The sequence below is a fragment of the Plasmodium malariae genome, assembly GCF_900090045.1.
Source record: "Plasmodium malariae genome assembly, chromosome: 11".
Lineage (NCBI taxonomy): Eukaryota > Apicomplexa > Aconoidasida > Haemosporida > Plasmodiidae > Plasmodium > Plasmodium malariae.
The window spans coordinates 2,101,112-2,116,250 of NC_041785.1; the positions used below are offsets into that span (position 1 = coordinate 2,101,112).

Sequence of the window (15,139 nt, forward strand, 5' to 3'; positions counted from 1 at the left end):
TTTGTTCAATTATGTTATTATAATATATAAAGCTTTGTTATCTTATATTTTGCATCTTCGTCTTCTTTTTTTTTTTGTGCTTTTTTTTTTTTTTTTTTAAATGTATATGTCTGAACATTTTTTTTTTTTTATTTCGTTCTTTTATTTATAATTTAAATAACTTCCATTTTTTAATTGTTTTATAAGCCATGAATGGTACCAATGGTACTTTTTTTTTTTTTTTTTTTTTTTTTTTTTTGTTATTTGAGATACTAAAATATAAACGTGAATATAGGTGTAAATAAAAATATATACATTTTTTTTTTTTTTTTTTCCCTAATTCTGTATAAATACGTTTTACACCTTTTGAAATAAATACAAAAAAGTGTGTACAAACGTGACATAAAAAATGTTAAAACGACTTATAAAATAGTTGCTCAAAAGAGATTTAAAAATAAAGTAATGCGCATGAATTATTTTATTTTGTAGGTTACAAATTTGTTGTACTGGAAAAATAATATCAAATAATAAGAATAGTAATGATCTAAATAGTAATGATCAAAATAGTAATGATCAAAATAGTAATGATTGTAATAATAATGTTGTACACTTCAAACATTTTTTACCATATGTTTTATAGTGTTTGGACACTTCATTTTAGCGAATGTTCACGTGTTAATTGAATTGCATATTTGCCTATATTTGTGGGAATGTTAAATATATCCATATATACAAATATACGCAAATATGCTACCAAATGAACATGAACAAATTAATGCAAATGTCTTAAGCTCTTCTGATTTTGTTTAAGGTATAATCTCTAATTGAGGCAAATCTATTTCAAAATTCGGCCTTAGCTCACATAAAATGCATATATATGTATATATATATATATGTATAATGTACGTTTATATGAATACGTATGTACGTGTATTTCCCCATCAAGAGAGTCTTTGCAAAATAAAGTAACCTGTTTATTCTGTTTTTATAAGAAAAAAAAAAAAAAAAAAAAAATTAATCTTTAGCATTTCCTTGTTCGTCCATAAAAATATTAAATATGCATAGAGGAAAAAAAGCATCATTACTATGTAATATTTTATGCAAAAGGAAAAATGTATAAATATGTAAAAACACTTACATTATGTTTCATCACGTTAAATCGCTTTACATCGCGTTATACCACTTTACAGAAAGTAAAAAGCTTTTTTTACATAAAAACAAATAGCACATCTGAAAATTAATTTGCAAGCAAAGGAATGAGAAATTATAAATTATTTACAATTATTGCTTCATTTTATTTATATTTTTTTTTTTTTTTTTTTTGCGTGATAAGTATTGCTTATAAATGCATTTAAATCCGTATATGCAGAGAATTAATTTTAACTTAAATTAGTAACAATTTATTATGTACATATGCGTATACATATACATCTACATATGCGTATACATATGCATATACATATACATAAATGTATAAATATATATACATGTACGTATAATACTGCGTAACACAATATGCATTACTTCTTTCTTTATTATTTCAGCAAAAGCAATTACCATTTGTTCCTGTTGCGTACATTATTTTGTACGTATATGAATTTAAAAAAAAAGCAAATTAAAATATTTTTTTTATAATTGGTATATAACTCCACTGTTAAGTTGTCCTTTTGTTTATATATGTATTCATTGAAGTCATATTTTACATGTATTTTTATGTATTTTTTTATGTATTTTTTTATGTATTATTTTATGTATTTTTTTATGTATTTTTTTATGTATTTTGTTTATGTATTTTTTATGTATTTATTTATATATTTATTTATGTACTAATTTATGTACTAATTTATGTACTCATTTATGTAATCATTTATGTACTCATTTATGTAATCATTTGTAAATTTTTTTTTTTTTCTCCTTTTAATTTGGTAATATTTGAATATACTGCTTTTTTGGAAGAGTGAGTTTTTGCGCTTCGAAAAATGGCACATACATATATATGATGATATATATGGAGTAGAACTTATACATATATATTATACATACATATTATACATTCATTTTATACATATATATATTATACATACATATTATACATACATATTATACATATATATATTATACATACATATTATACATTCATTTATACATATATATATATACATATTATACATTCATTTTATACATATATATATTATACATACATATTATACATTCATTTTATACATGTACATATTATACATATACATATTATACATACATATTATACATTCATTTTATACATATATATATATTATACATACATATATATATATATATATAAATACATGCATACATACATACATAATTATATATATATAGTAAAACCTGGCTAACACTATTTTATAGTCATTTGAATGGTGTATATGTTGAAGGTAAAAAAAATGTAGTTAATGTATGGGGAAAGATTATGAATGAATATAAAAGGATTATATAATGAAACAAAAGTAGTACCAAATAAAAGTAGTACCAAATAAAAGTAGCACCAAATAAAAGTAGCACCAAACAAAAGTAGCACCAAATAAAAGTAGCACCAAATAAAAGTAGCACCAAATAAAAATAGTGCCAAATAAAAATAGTGCCAAATAAAAATAGTGCCAAATATAAAAAAAATAAATTAGTGACAACTAATAAAGTCAAAGGCAGTAAAAAATAAAAAAAGAAAAAAAAGATAAGTCACGAATAAATGGTAAAAAAGGATGGATGGAAATAAAACAATAGTCAGTGAAAACGCAAATGAAGGAGAGGAAAATGTAAAGGAATATGAAAATGTTCACAAGAAAGAAATAGGGAAGGCACATAATGCAACACAACAAAATGAGAAAGAAATGAATGGGATAATTCTGTTCAGAGAAAATGAAGATGATGAACTGAGTGAAAAGGGTGAGGCGGGTATAAACGAGGAACAGAGTTCAAATGATGAAGAGGGCGTAAGTTATAATGAGAGTGTAAATCATGATGAGAGTGTAAATCATGATGAGAGTGTAAATTATGATGAGAGTATAATTCATGATGGGAGGGTATATAATGAAGGGGGCAAGGGCGAGGAGCACGGTAGAGGTGCAGAACACCACAAATTGAAAAAGAAAAGGAAAAAAGATAATTATATGTCGTCATATTATATGGACAATGAAGCTCAAGAGGATGAGGAGGAAGAAGAGGAAGAGGATGAGGACTATGTAGAAAACGATATAGAATATATGGATAGAAAATCAAATAAAATAGGGCAAAAAAAAAGGAAACTGGCAAAAAATAAATACGTTTCTACCTTTTTAGATACAGAAGCACAAGTTGGAGATGATGAGGAGGAAGAGGAGTATGCTAGTTCCTATATTGAAGAGTTTGAAGAAGCTAAAAAATTAGAAAAAAAGAATATGTATGAAACAAAATTAAAAAGTGGAACAAATCATTTAGCTCAAGCTATAAATAAACTATCCCAACGATATGAAAATGAAAAAGAAATAAAAGATACATTAACAGATGGGGAAACATTAACAGATGAAGAAATGTCAGTAGATGATGAATATTTTGATGAAGGGGAATGTTTAAGTACTTTTGATAGTCCTAAAATGTGGTTAATTAAATTATTTAAAAATGATGTGGAAAGAAATCTAGCTATGGGTATATATTATAAATATATGAAATTAAAAGATAATGATTTTAATATTAAAGGAATATATGTATCAGATAATTTAAAAGGGTACATATACATAGAGGCAGACAGTCTGTATATGTTAAAACGTTTTTTACTAGGTTTTAAATTTATTAATTTAAATGAAATAACAATTGTACCTGTACAAGAATTAACATCCATATTTGCCATGTGCCATTCGAAAGTAATTATACCTAAGGTGAATGAATATGTGAGAATAAAAAGAGGAGTATATATGGATGATATAGGTCAGATTTTTGAAGTGCATGAAAAGGGAATCTATGCTGTTGTTAGGTTAATTCCAAGAATATTTTATGATAAATATAATAATTTTAAAAAAGAAAAAAACTACAATATGAATAATAACAATAGTAGTAGTAATAATAATAATAGTAATAATAATAATAGTAGTAGTAATAATAATAATAGTAATAATAATAATAATAATAGTAATAATAATAATAATAATAATAATAATAATAATAATAATAGTAGTAATAATAATAATAATAGTAATAATAATAATAGTAATAATAATAATAATAATAATAGTAATAATAATAATAATAATAATAATAGTAGTAACAACTTGTCAGTGTCCATTAATAAGGGGATTTCCCTATTTGATGATAACATTCACAAACATGACTCATATTATATGATGAACAATGATAAATATGATATGAACAATAATAATCGGAGTGGAATTTTTCCAAATGAGAAAATAGATTTATTAGATGAAGCGTTACAAGTGAAAAGGAAAAAAAAAAAAGAGAGACCTTTAAAAAAATTTTTTGATAGAGATGAAATTGAGCAAATAGGTGGAGTCATTGAGCATGGTCCATATCCAAGAACTATAAAATATCAAAACAATATTTTTGAGGAGAATGGATATTTATTAAAGAAAATGAATATAAAATATTTAATTAGTGAAAATGCTAATATCACATTAACAGAAATACGTGAATTTAATAAAAATATTACGAATGAAGATGATATTAACTTACATATCAGTAAAGCATTTATAAATAAAAATTCTTTACATTTATTTAAAAAAGGAGAAAGAGTAAAAATTATGAAGGGAGAATTGTTCAATTTGATAGGAACTATAACAAGTGTTAATGAAAATATGTTAACAATAAATCCTGATAATATAGCTAAAGAATTTAAATTTATGCCTACAGATGTTACAAAATATTTTATGGAAGGTGATAATGTAACTGTTATTAATGGTATACATAAAGGAAAGAGTGGTCTTATATCCCTACTAGATTATAAAGAGAATGTAGCACTTATTTTTTCCCCTTCATTAAACACCGAATTTAGATCATCTATACAAGATTTAACAGGTTCTACTACTAATAGTACTAGTGAAGGGTTAGGAGGTATTAATACCCTTAATGGATTCTCCATAGGAGATTTAATAGAATTAAGTGATAGACAAATTGGTGTATTAACCTATATTGATAAAAATAAACACATTCGTGTATTAACAAGTAATAGTAAAATTTTGCATACAACCATTGGTGCCATTACAACAAAAAGGTCAGCAATAGGACAAGTATGTAAAGATGAAAATGGAAACATAATTCAAGCAAAAGATACTATACAAATAGTTAAAGGAATGCATAGAAATAAATTAGCCATAGTTAATTATATATGGAAAAATAAAATTTTTGCAAAAATAAATAAAAAAATTGAAGATAATGGTTTTGTAGTTATAGATTGTGAAAATTCTATATTATCAGGAAATAACAATGAAAAAAAAAAAATCATAACTCATAATAATTTGTTTAGAACAAATAATTTTACGAGGAAAAATCATTTTCAGTCCTTTATTGGAAAAACAGTTAAAATTTTAACAGGTGTTTATAAAGGACTATTAGGTGATGTAATAGATGCAGAAAGAGATGAATTTACTCTACTCTTAAAAATTAAGCCAAAGACAGTTAGGCAAAAAAGAATAGAATGTGCTATTGCTGATGCGTATAGAGACAACAACATTTTTGATGAGAAATTAAAAGGAAGTGAAAATACAGTAGACTCAAAAAGAAGACAAGAAGAAAAGTATGAAAAAAAGAGTCAACGATTCGATGATAAGAAAAAGTATGATTCCCCTTTGTCCAATGAAAATCAAAGAAGTATATTCGATAGGAGGAAAAATGATACTAATGCAAAGTATGACGAAAAACATACTAGTAGTACATATAGCACGTACAATAACCATAAACAAAGGGAAAGAACTGCTAATAATGGGTATTATTACTACAACAATGACAAGAGAAGAAACAGTAACGAAACGGATAGAAACAACTACGTGTATGGAGAACACGAGGAACATGAAAAATTTGTTATCCCAAAATTGACTGATCAGAAGGACAGGCATAATGTATCCCTCACCTCCATACATAATAAAAAAGAACATATATTCAGAAGGGAAGAGGAGGAGAGGGAGAAGGACGAGAAGGAGAATAGCGGTTCCTCCTACCACAAGATTTACACTAAAGACAGAAATTACGATAGTCATTATATGGGGGAGAAGCATCTTAGTAGTCATAATAATAGCAATGACAATCGTCATTATGGTAGCAAGCCCAGTGGTTGGGATATGAATAATACTTACAAAAAGAAGGAAGAAAATTTGTTCAAAAAAGATAAATATGATGAAGTTAATAGAAAATATAGCAAAAAAAAAGATCATACGGATGAAGAGTACACTGATTTAAAATATCAAGACAAGAATAAGGGGGGTTCCTTATTTTCGAATTATGATGAAGAAAATGAAAGAGAAAGGAACAAGGATTATAGTAGAAGAAAGGATAAAAATTACGCACAGGAAGAAGGTAGGGATGGCAGAAAAGAAGAAACAAACAATGGATATGAAGAGGGAAATAATAATAGAGGAGGTAGTAATAGGGGGAGAAGTAATTGGGATAACGATCAAGAATATCTTAGCTGGCTAGTTGCAGGTGTAATGATAAAGGTAATTACCCCGGGGCCATTTTACAATGAAATAGGAAGGATTAAAGAGGTTATAAAAAAAAATACATACACTATTTTAAAAATTGAAACGGACAAAACTTCATTTAGTATCGTTTCTGATGCGGTTGTTCCATTAAAACCGAGTAAAAAAGGTGAGGAGGTTATAATTGTAGATTTAGAAAAAGTTATCGAGGGGTCAGTCATAGATATACAAAATAATGAAGTTCAAGTGAATGTTCCCCATGGGAATGTAACATATGCCCTTCAGAAGGTTTTCATGTATAAAAAGAATTTTGCATAATTCTCAACGGTGCTTATATTACATGTAAGTATATATGTGTATTATATGTGTATACATATGTATATGCGCGAATGTGTAAAAGTAATACTAAAGGGTACTGATGAAAAAAAGAAAACGGAACTATGACATATCTTCATTTGCACCAACAGGAAAGCTATTCCTCGAAATGAATGTTGAAGTGAAAATAGGGGTTTGCAAATTTCAGCAAAAACGGTAAACTGTGCATGCGTATGTGTACATTCATATATATTAACATTTGCATATAGTTGCACGAGCGTAGAGAAATAGTGAAATAATATTTATTACATAATAAATTTATCATTTTTTTTCGCACACACACGCTCATGCCAAGTTTGCATAATTTTTAATGTATGCATTTTATTTTGTTTTATTTTCACATGTATTTATTATTTTCCCTATCAAACTGATGAATGTTATTTTTTTTGGGTATTATATGCATATATACATACATATACTTACATGTACTTACATATACATGCTTATACCTACATATACCTACATATACATGCTTATACCTACATATACATGCTTATACCTACATATACCTACATATACATACATATACCTACATATACATACATATACCTACATATACATACATATACCTACATATACATACAATATTTGTATACCATGTTCTACTGCATAGTGAAATGATAAAACATTTTACGCAAAAATATATATGCATATATGTATATACAAACTTTTTTTAAAATAAAAACTTATAACTGATGAGTTAAATTTACGTTAAAAAGGAAGGCGCAAAAGGGTTAGATGCCCACGTTTACCCCCATATATATATATATATATATATATATATATATATATATATATATATATATATAGATAGATAGATAGATATTTAGATATTTAGATAGATAGGGAGATAATAGATAAAGTATATATATAGATTTATTGATCTATACATATATATTATGTATGCACACAGTTTTTCCACGAATGAAGAAAAATGCAAAGTTCCGCTAAACACAGTAAAATTGTGGCTGTAATAATTCGATTTACTTCATCATTATTTTAAGTCAAGTAAAATTTATGTAATACTTCAATTATTTTCAACGTTTTTAAAGTGGATTTAAATTTTATAATTTTAATTATAACTGTTACACTATATCAATAAAAAAAAAAAAAAAATTTGAGACCGATGGGGTGGGGAAAATTAATGTAATAATTTTCTGTATAAAATGTGGTTACTATTTAAAAAAAAAAAAGTTTAATTGTAATTCTAATATATTTTTCTTGAACAACATTTACATATACGCATATAGTACAAGGTAGAGAATATATACGGACTATTTTACTCGTGTGTAGCAGTATATGATGTGTAAGCGATAAAAGTGTAGTTATGTGTATATACACATGCTGCACAACTCGGTACACGTAAGGACAAACATGCGCATTTTTTTTTTGTTTTTTGTATATTTTTCGCTCCCTTGCTTCTTCCATTTCTTGCTTCTGCTCTTCATCACTCTTCCCATTCTTCATGCCTCCCATTCGTGAAAGCTTTTACCCCTATGTGTTCTATAACCCCACTGGAACGGGTACACAGCGGGAAAGGGCGCATATTTCATTTTAACTTTGTTTTTATAAATGTCAACACCTTTTGAACAATATGATTCGACGTGATACCCAGATGCTCCCATATTTTATCTTTAGGTGCTGAATAGCCAAACTGATTAATACCTATGTAGACGTTAAAATAAGTATCGAACCCATGAGTAGATGCTGGTTCAATATAAAACCTAACTATATTAGGATTATTATGCATCATAACATGGTGTTTATATTCTTCTGTTTGTTTTTGAAACAAGGTCCAAGAGGGAAAACTAACAAGTCGAACATTTAAATTGTGTTCATTTGTTAAAATATTTTTTGCATCAACACATAACTGTAATTCAGATCCACAACCACTTATGATAACTTTTTGTTTATCATTTGAATCATCAAAATCTTCTAATATATATGCACCTTTTAATACATTTTCTGCTGATGTGTTTTTTATATGTGGTACTTTATTTCTACATAATGCTATAACAGTTGGACCCATAGAATTTGTAAAATGACTTAGATATGCACCTGATACTTCGTTTCCATCTGCTGGTCTAATTATATTCAAATTTGGGGTTGATCTAAGTAAGGATAAAACTTCAATAGGCTGATGTGTAGGTCCATCTTCTCCTAACTCAACAGAATCATGTGTAGCAATACATAATATATGATAATTTGACAATGCTGATAATCTTAAAGCACCAAATGCATATGTGTAAAAGTTAAGAAAAGTACCACAAAAAGGTTTGAACCCTCCATATGAATATATTCCATTTGTAATTGCAACCATTCCATGTTCTCTTACACCATATCTAATATATTTATTTGCAAAAGAATTTTTCGTTATATCCTTTTCATCTTTTAATGATGTACAGTTCGATTCTGATAAATCTGCACTTCCTCCTATTAATTCAGGTAATATTTTATTTAAACTATTTAAAACAACACCTGACAAATTTCTTGTAGCACCTGGTGAATCCATAGTTGTATATTTAGGTAATACTTCTTTCCAACCATACGGTAATTCATTTTGAAATCTTCTTAAAATTTCCTGACCTACTTCAGGATATTTTAAAGTAAAATCATCAAACATTTTTTTCCATTTCATATAATTCTCTTTTTTCTTTTCTATTACATTTTTATAAAATTTTTTTACTTCATCTGAGATGTAAAATTTCTTTTCTGGATCTAAACCAAAAAATTTCTTAGCATTTTTTATATCTTCTTCTTTTAATGCTAAACCATGAGATTTACATGTTCCTTCAACTTTTGTTCCAAAACCACAAGTTGTTTGAACTATGATTAAAGATGGTTGTTTTAAATTTTTTTTACATTCTTCTATTTGATGTAAAATTTTTTGAAAATCCGTATTTCCATCACTTACTCTTTTAACTTCCCAATTTAATGCTTCAAATTTCTTTTGAATATCTTCCGTAAAAGATAATTCTGTATTTCCATCTATTGTTATTTTATTGTCATCATATAGTAGTATTAGTCTACCTAATCCTAGATGACCTGCAAGAGAAGCTGCTTCACAAAAAACGCCTTCTTGCATACATCCATCTCCACATATAGCATAAACATAATTATCAAAAAGTTTATGTTCTTTTGTGTTATATTTTTCTGCTAAATTATGAGCACATATTGCCATTCCAACTGCGTTTGCTGCACCTTGCCCTAATGGTCCTGTTGTTACTTCTACTCCTTTGGTAATATGCCTTTCTGGATGACCTGGGGTTAAACTTTCTAATTGTCTAAAATTTTTTAAGTCTTCCATAGTTAATCCTTGTTCTGTCAAATATAACATTGTATATAACAGTGCACTAGCATGTCCATTCGATAAAACAAACCTGTCTCGGTTAATCCATTTCGTATCTTCATTGTAATAATTCATTACATATGCCCATAAAATATGGGCTATAGGTGCACAACCGATAGGAGCTCCCTGATGGCCACTATTAGCTTGTAGAGGCAATTCGGCCGATAACATGCGAATTTCGTTGATGCATTTTTTGTCTAGTTCGACATTCATGATGATCATACAGTTATGGTTTTATTACTACTGTTTGGGTTACGCAATAGGTGTGCAAAAAAAATTTTACTACCTTTTCCTTATAATACTTTTAGTTATTTTATTTTATTATATCTTATTTTATCTTATTTTACCTTATTTTATCTTATTTTACCTTATTATATCTTATTTTACCTTATTTTATCTTATTTTACCTTATTTTATCTTATTTTACCTTATTTTATCTTATTTTACCTTATCTTATTTTACCTTATATTATCTTATTTTATTTTATCGAAGTTTTTTTTTTTTTTTTTTTTTTAACTTTGTACTCTCCTATTTTTGAACAGTGGAAACTGTTATAACTTAAAAAATTAAAACTTAAACAAACACAGTGAAAATTAAAAAAAAAAAACCCAGTAGTTAAAAATATATCGTATATGTAGATATATATATATTAAATTAATTTTTTATACAAACGTTTCTATGGTTTTAAAAAAAAATTGTAAATAATCGTAAATGTTTTTAGCTTTATATCTTATATCTTCACATGTATTACTCTGCAATTCGCTGAAAAGGGGAAAAAAAATTATTATTGTAAAAGTGGGTTAACTACATGTATGTTATTTTCTTTTTTTTCTTTAATTATACATATTTATTTATGCATAAGTATATTTATATATTTATTCATACATATATATATATATACTTGATATATATTTTATTTATTTATTTATTATTCTGTTAACGGTTGTATAATATATCATTTCATGTATTTATATATTCTTGAGTTCTTTTTTTAATATGGTCATTATGATATTTCATAAAAAAAACAAAAAAGCTTGCATGGTCATGTAAAAAAACAAAAAACAATTCTTAAATTATGCAACAGTAACAGCGTGAACATACATACCACAGGAAATAGTACGCATGTATATATAATATAAATATAAAATGTAGGTGTATATTCAAATATACATATTGCAACATTTTCGTAGTAACATAATATATATAAATGTATACAATATTTCGTTCATATATGTCAAAAAGGGAGAGGAAAAAATGTAGTCACTTGAAAAGAAAAATTATGTCGTGTTGACACGTATAAATATATATATATTTATATATATATATTTATATTTATATATATATATATATATATATATATATATATTTATATATATATATATATATGCATATGCATATGGCATGGAAAACATATTCGCAAAAAGTTAAATAACAGCTCATTGTATAATAACATATTAAAAATGACTGTTATGAATACATAATACAACTTGTAAAAATAAATAAAAAAATATAACGATATATAGAGATTTAAAATATTGGTGTATTATTTATTACATTTTTATTAAGCTGCCAGATACGTATACGTGCTTATACATTCCATTGTGTTTTAATGATTCATCGCTTGATAAACATTTATATAAAATAGTACTGTGATTATCAGACAAACAATTGACTTCTATTGTGCTGTACAAGGAAAGAAGTAAAGTATTTAAACATCTCTATAACACGTATATACATATATACCTATGTACTGTATACGTAAAAAGTGTGGAGTTACATACAAACATATATTCTTATGTATTTCAAAATTCAAAATGGTTCATTACTGAGTAATCATGTTATACTCCGGGTCCTTCATAAATATTTCTTGCAAAAAAGTACGCTGAAATAAAAATCTTTATGTATTTCCAGCTAAATATATTTAATATTTAATTTTGTTTATTTTTAGAATTTTAATTATTTTGTATATAGATGATATCGCACATATATTTATATAGAGGTATATAAAAATGAATGTATATATATTTATATATAAGTATAAAATACGTGGTTACGCATTTTTTGTATATTTTAAATCTTAATTGCAAACACTGATATTTAACTTAAAAAAAAAAAAAAAAAAAAAAAAAAAGTAAAAGAAATAGAAAAAGTAAAAGAAATAGAAAAAGTAAAAGAAATAGAAAAAGTAAAAAAAAGAAAATAAAGAAAAAGTAAAAGAAAAAGAAAAAGTAAAAGAAAAAGAAAAATGTGAGAAAAGAAAAGAAAAAAAACCTATGTATAATGTAAATATATCTACGCACATACAAATACATACAAAATAAACATCAAGAAGTGTATTAAGGAAAACTATAAATTTAAAAATTTTAAATAAAAGAAGGAAAAACAGTTTTAAAGCTAAAAACATTTAAGCACCTTCATATTTGTGTTTATAAACGTCTTACGTCATGAAGGAGCACTACATGTATGGATTATGCGATTATACATTTGTATATCTATATATAGATATAGTGCAGCAAAAGCGCTGCGTATAATTATTATTCTATAATGTCAAGAAAAGTAGAAGGTATAGTTCAAAGGATAATATTAAAAAATGATAAAAACGTCGCAGGCATATGTTATATAGATGAATCGTATGCAGCTATATATGTATGTAAATACGTATTCATGTATATTTGTATTTATGTACGTATGAATGCGTAGGTTTAATAAAAGGGTTTAAATGAGAATGAACGAAATTAAACGAAAGGATGTACATTTATACCCACGTTGAACAAATGCCACGTTATTTTAGTTATAATAGATTAGTTTTTTTCTTAAATAAAATCTGCCCATTTTTTATTATTAAATTATTTGACGTTGGTCATTTTTTACGTAATATTAATATATATATATTCTGTAAATTTCATATCAACAAATATATCTACTGATTTTTCTTTTTGTATGAATGATTAAAGGAAAAGAAGCAAATTCATCTTTTTATCACTTTTCATCAACGATTTGGCAAAATAAAAAATAAAAATAAACAAATTATTAATCGTCAACATAAAAATATATATATGTATAATGTGTGCTTTTGTATACGTTTATATACATTAATTAACGAGTATATAAAACTTACAACATTTCGTCAACCGAAAAAGTTTTAGCAAGAAGGGTAATTTAAGGACAACAATGCAAGAAAACACAATAGTTCAATATATTTTAATAAATAAAGAAATTTTAGATAAAAAATGGCCTTTAGGATCTATTATAGCGCAAGCTTGTCATGCATGGTAAGATATGTACAAATGTATAATACATAGCATATATGTTCAAAAAAATAAAAAAATATTCTTATAAGTATCACCTATGTACATTACTGTTTGTAAAAATATTACCAAAGTAACGTAGCATATAGATCATCTGTAGGATATCTCACATGAGTATATGTATATATATATATATATATATATATATATATATATATATATATATACGTATATGTACGTTTATTTGTGTATATTTTTGCACATATAAATACATACGCATATTCATACACAGATACATGCATGGCGCTCTTTTTAATAGCATTGCAGTGATAGCTGAGAACATCGACGATCAAATAGTAAAAGAATATATATCGGCGGAAAAAATAAATAACATGCATAAGATTATTTTAAAAGTTGACGACTCGAATGAGCTAAAAAAGTTATCAAGTGTTTTGGATAAAGAATCTTTGAAATATAAAATTTGGATTGAGTATCCAGAAAATGTGTTGTCAGCTGTTGCAATAAAACCATATTATAAGGATACTGTAAAAGATTATTTCAAAAAATATCAATTATTAAGAAAGTTATAAAAAGACGCTACATCCCTTTTATGTGTGTTATACCATATTCTTATTTTTATTTTAACATATAATTAAACTTACAAAATAATGTGCATAAAACTTCTTCCATTAACGAACAGTTTTTAATTTACATTTATTATTATTATTATTATTATTATTTGTTTTTTTTTTTTAATGTTACATGTTGTATATATGTACATATGAATGTTCATATTTACGTATATGTGTTTTAAAAAATTATTATACAAATATAAGAAAAATTTTCCAAACATATAACTATTTGGTACATGTTCTATATTAATGGCTTCTAGTGAAGCCTTAAAATTTACGTCATATAAAAAAATAAAATAAAATAAACTGTTATATATATGATACGAATGCTATAACATAAAAAAGAAAAACTAAAAGGAATATTATATGTAAATAATAATTATATATATGTATATATATACATATATATATATATATATAAAGAATCTTAAATCAACATATAAACTTTTCCTTGTTTGTTCATGTATTGTTGATATATTTTTTCTGCTTTACGATCTTTCTCCACGAATACGTCTAGCTAATTGGATATCTTTTGGCATTATAGTAACTCTCTTGGCATGAATGGCGCATAAGTTCGTATCTTCAAAAAGTCCTACTAAGTACGCTTCTGCTGCTTCCTGTAGTGCCATAACTGCTGATGACTGAAATCTTAAATCAGTTTTATAATCTTGAGCAATTTCTCTTACTAATCTTTGGAATGGCAATTTTCTAATTAATAAGTCCGTAGATTTTTGGTATCTTCTAATTTCTCTTAATGCCACAGTTCCTGGTCTATATCTGTGCGGTTTTTTAATACCTGCCGAAATTGGAGCTGACTTTCTTGCTGCTTTCGAAGCTAACTGCTTTCTTGGGGCTTTACCAGCCGTTGATTTCCTTGCTGTTTGTTTTGTTCGTGCCATTTTT

General features: G+C 25.8%; 5 protein-coding genes across 5 annotated transcripts; 2 read left to right on the forward strand and 3 right to left on the reverse strand.

Annotated features, from left to right (window-relative positions):
- Positions 1-2,714: 2,714 nt before the first annotated feature.
- SPT5 (transcription elongation factor SPT5, putative) lies at positions 2,715-6,950 on the forward strand (the record flags this gene model as incomplete). Its single annotated transcript, XM_029006192.1, has 1 exon — positions 2,715-6,950. The coding sequence occupies one exon, from the start codon at positions 2,715-2,717 to the stop codon at positions 6,948-6,950; it is 4,236 nt and encodes a 1,411-aa protein (XP_028862706.1).
- Positions 6,951-8,556: 1,606 nt separating this feature from the next.
- On the reverse strand, positions 8,557-10,578 carry TK (transketolase, putative; the record flags this gene model as incomplete). The annotated part of the gene is made up of 1 exon (XM_029006193.1): positions 8,557-10,578. One exon carries the CDS (start codon positions 10,576-10,578, stop codon positions 8,557-8,559), a length of 2,022 nt encoding a protein of 673 aa, XP_028862707.1.
- A 440-nt stretch (positions 10,579-11,018) lies between these two features.
- On the reverse strand, positions 11,019-12,214 carry PmUG01_11052400 (conserved Plasmodium protein, unknown function; the record flags this gene model as incomplete). Its single annotated transcript, XM_029006194.1, has 3 exons — positions 11,019-11,118; positions 11,911-12,039; positions 12,183-12,214. The coding sequence occupies 3 exons, from the start codon at positions 12,212-12,214 to the stop codon at positions 11,019-11,021; spliced, it is 261 nt and encodes an 86-aa protein (XP_028862708.1).
- Positions 12,215-13,527: 1,313 nt separating this feature from the next.
- Positions 13,528-14,194, forward strand: PmUG01_11052500 (peptidyl-tRNA hydrolase PTRHD1, putative; the record flags this gene model as incomplete). The annotated part of the gene is made up of 2 exons (XM_029006195.1): positions 13,528-13,628; positions 13,924-14,194. The coding sequence occupies 2 exons, from the start codon at positions 13,528-13,530 to the stop codon at positions 14,192-14,194; spliced, it is 372 nt and encodes a 123-aa protein (XP_028862709.1).
- A 530-nt stretch (positions 14,195-14,724) lies between these two features.
- PMUG01_11052600 (histone H3 variant, putative) lies at positions 14,725-15,135 on the reverse strand (the record flags this gene model as incomplete). The annotated part of the gene is made up of 1 exon (XM_029006196.1): positions 14,725-15,135. One exon carries the CDS (start codon positions 15,133-15,135, stop codon positions 14,725-14,727), a length of 411 nt encoding a protein of 136 aa, XP_028862710.1.
- Positions 15,136-15,139: the final 4 nt, after the last annotated feature.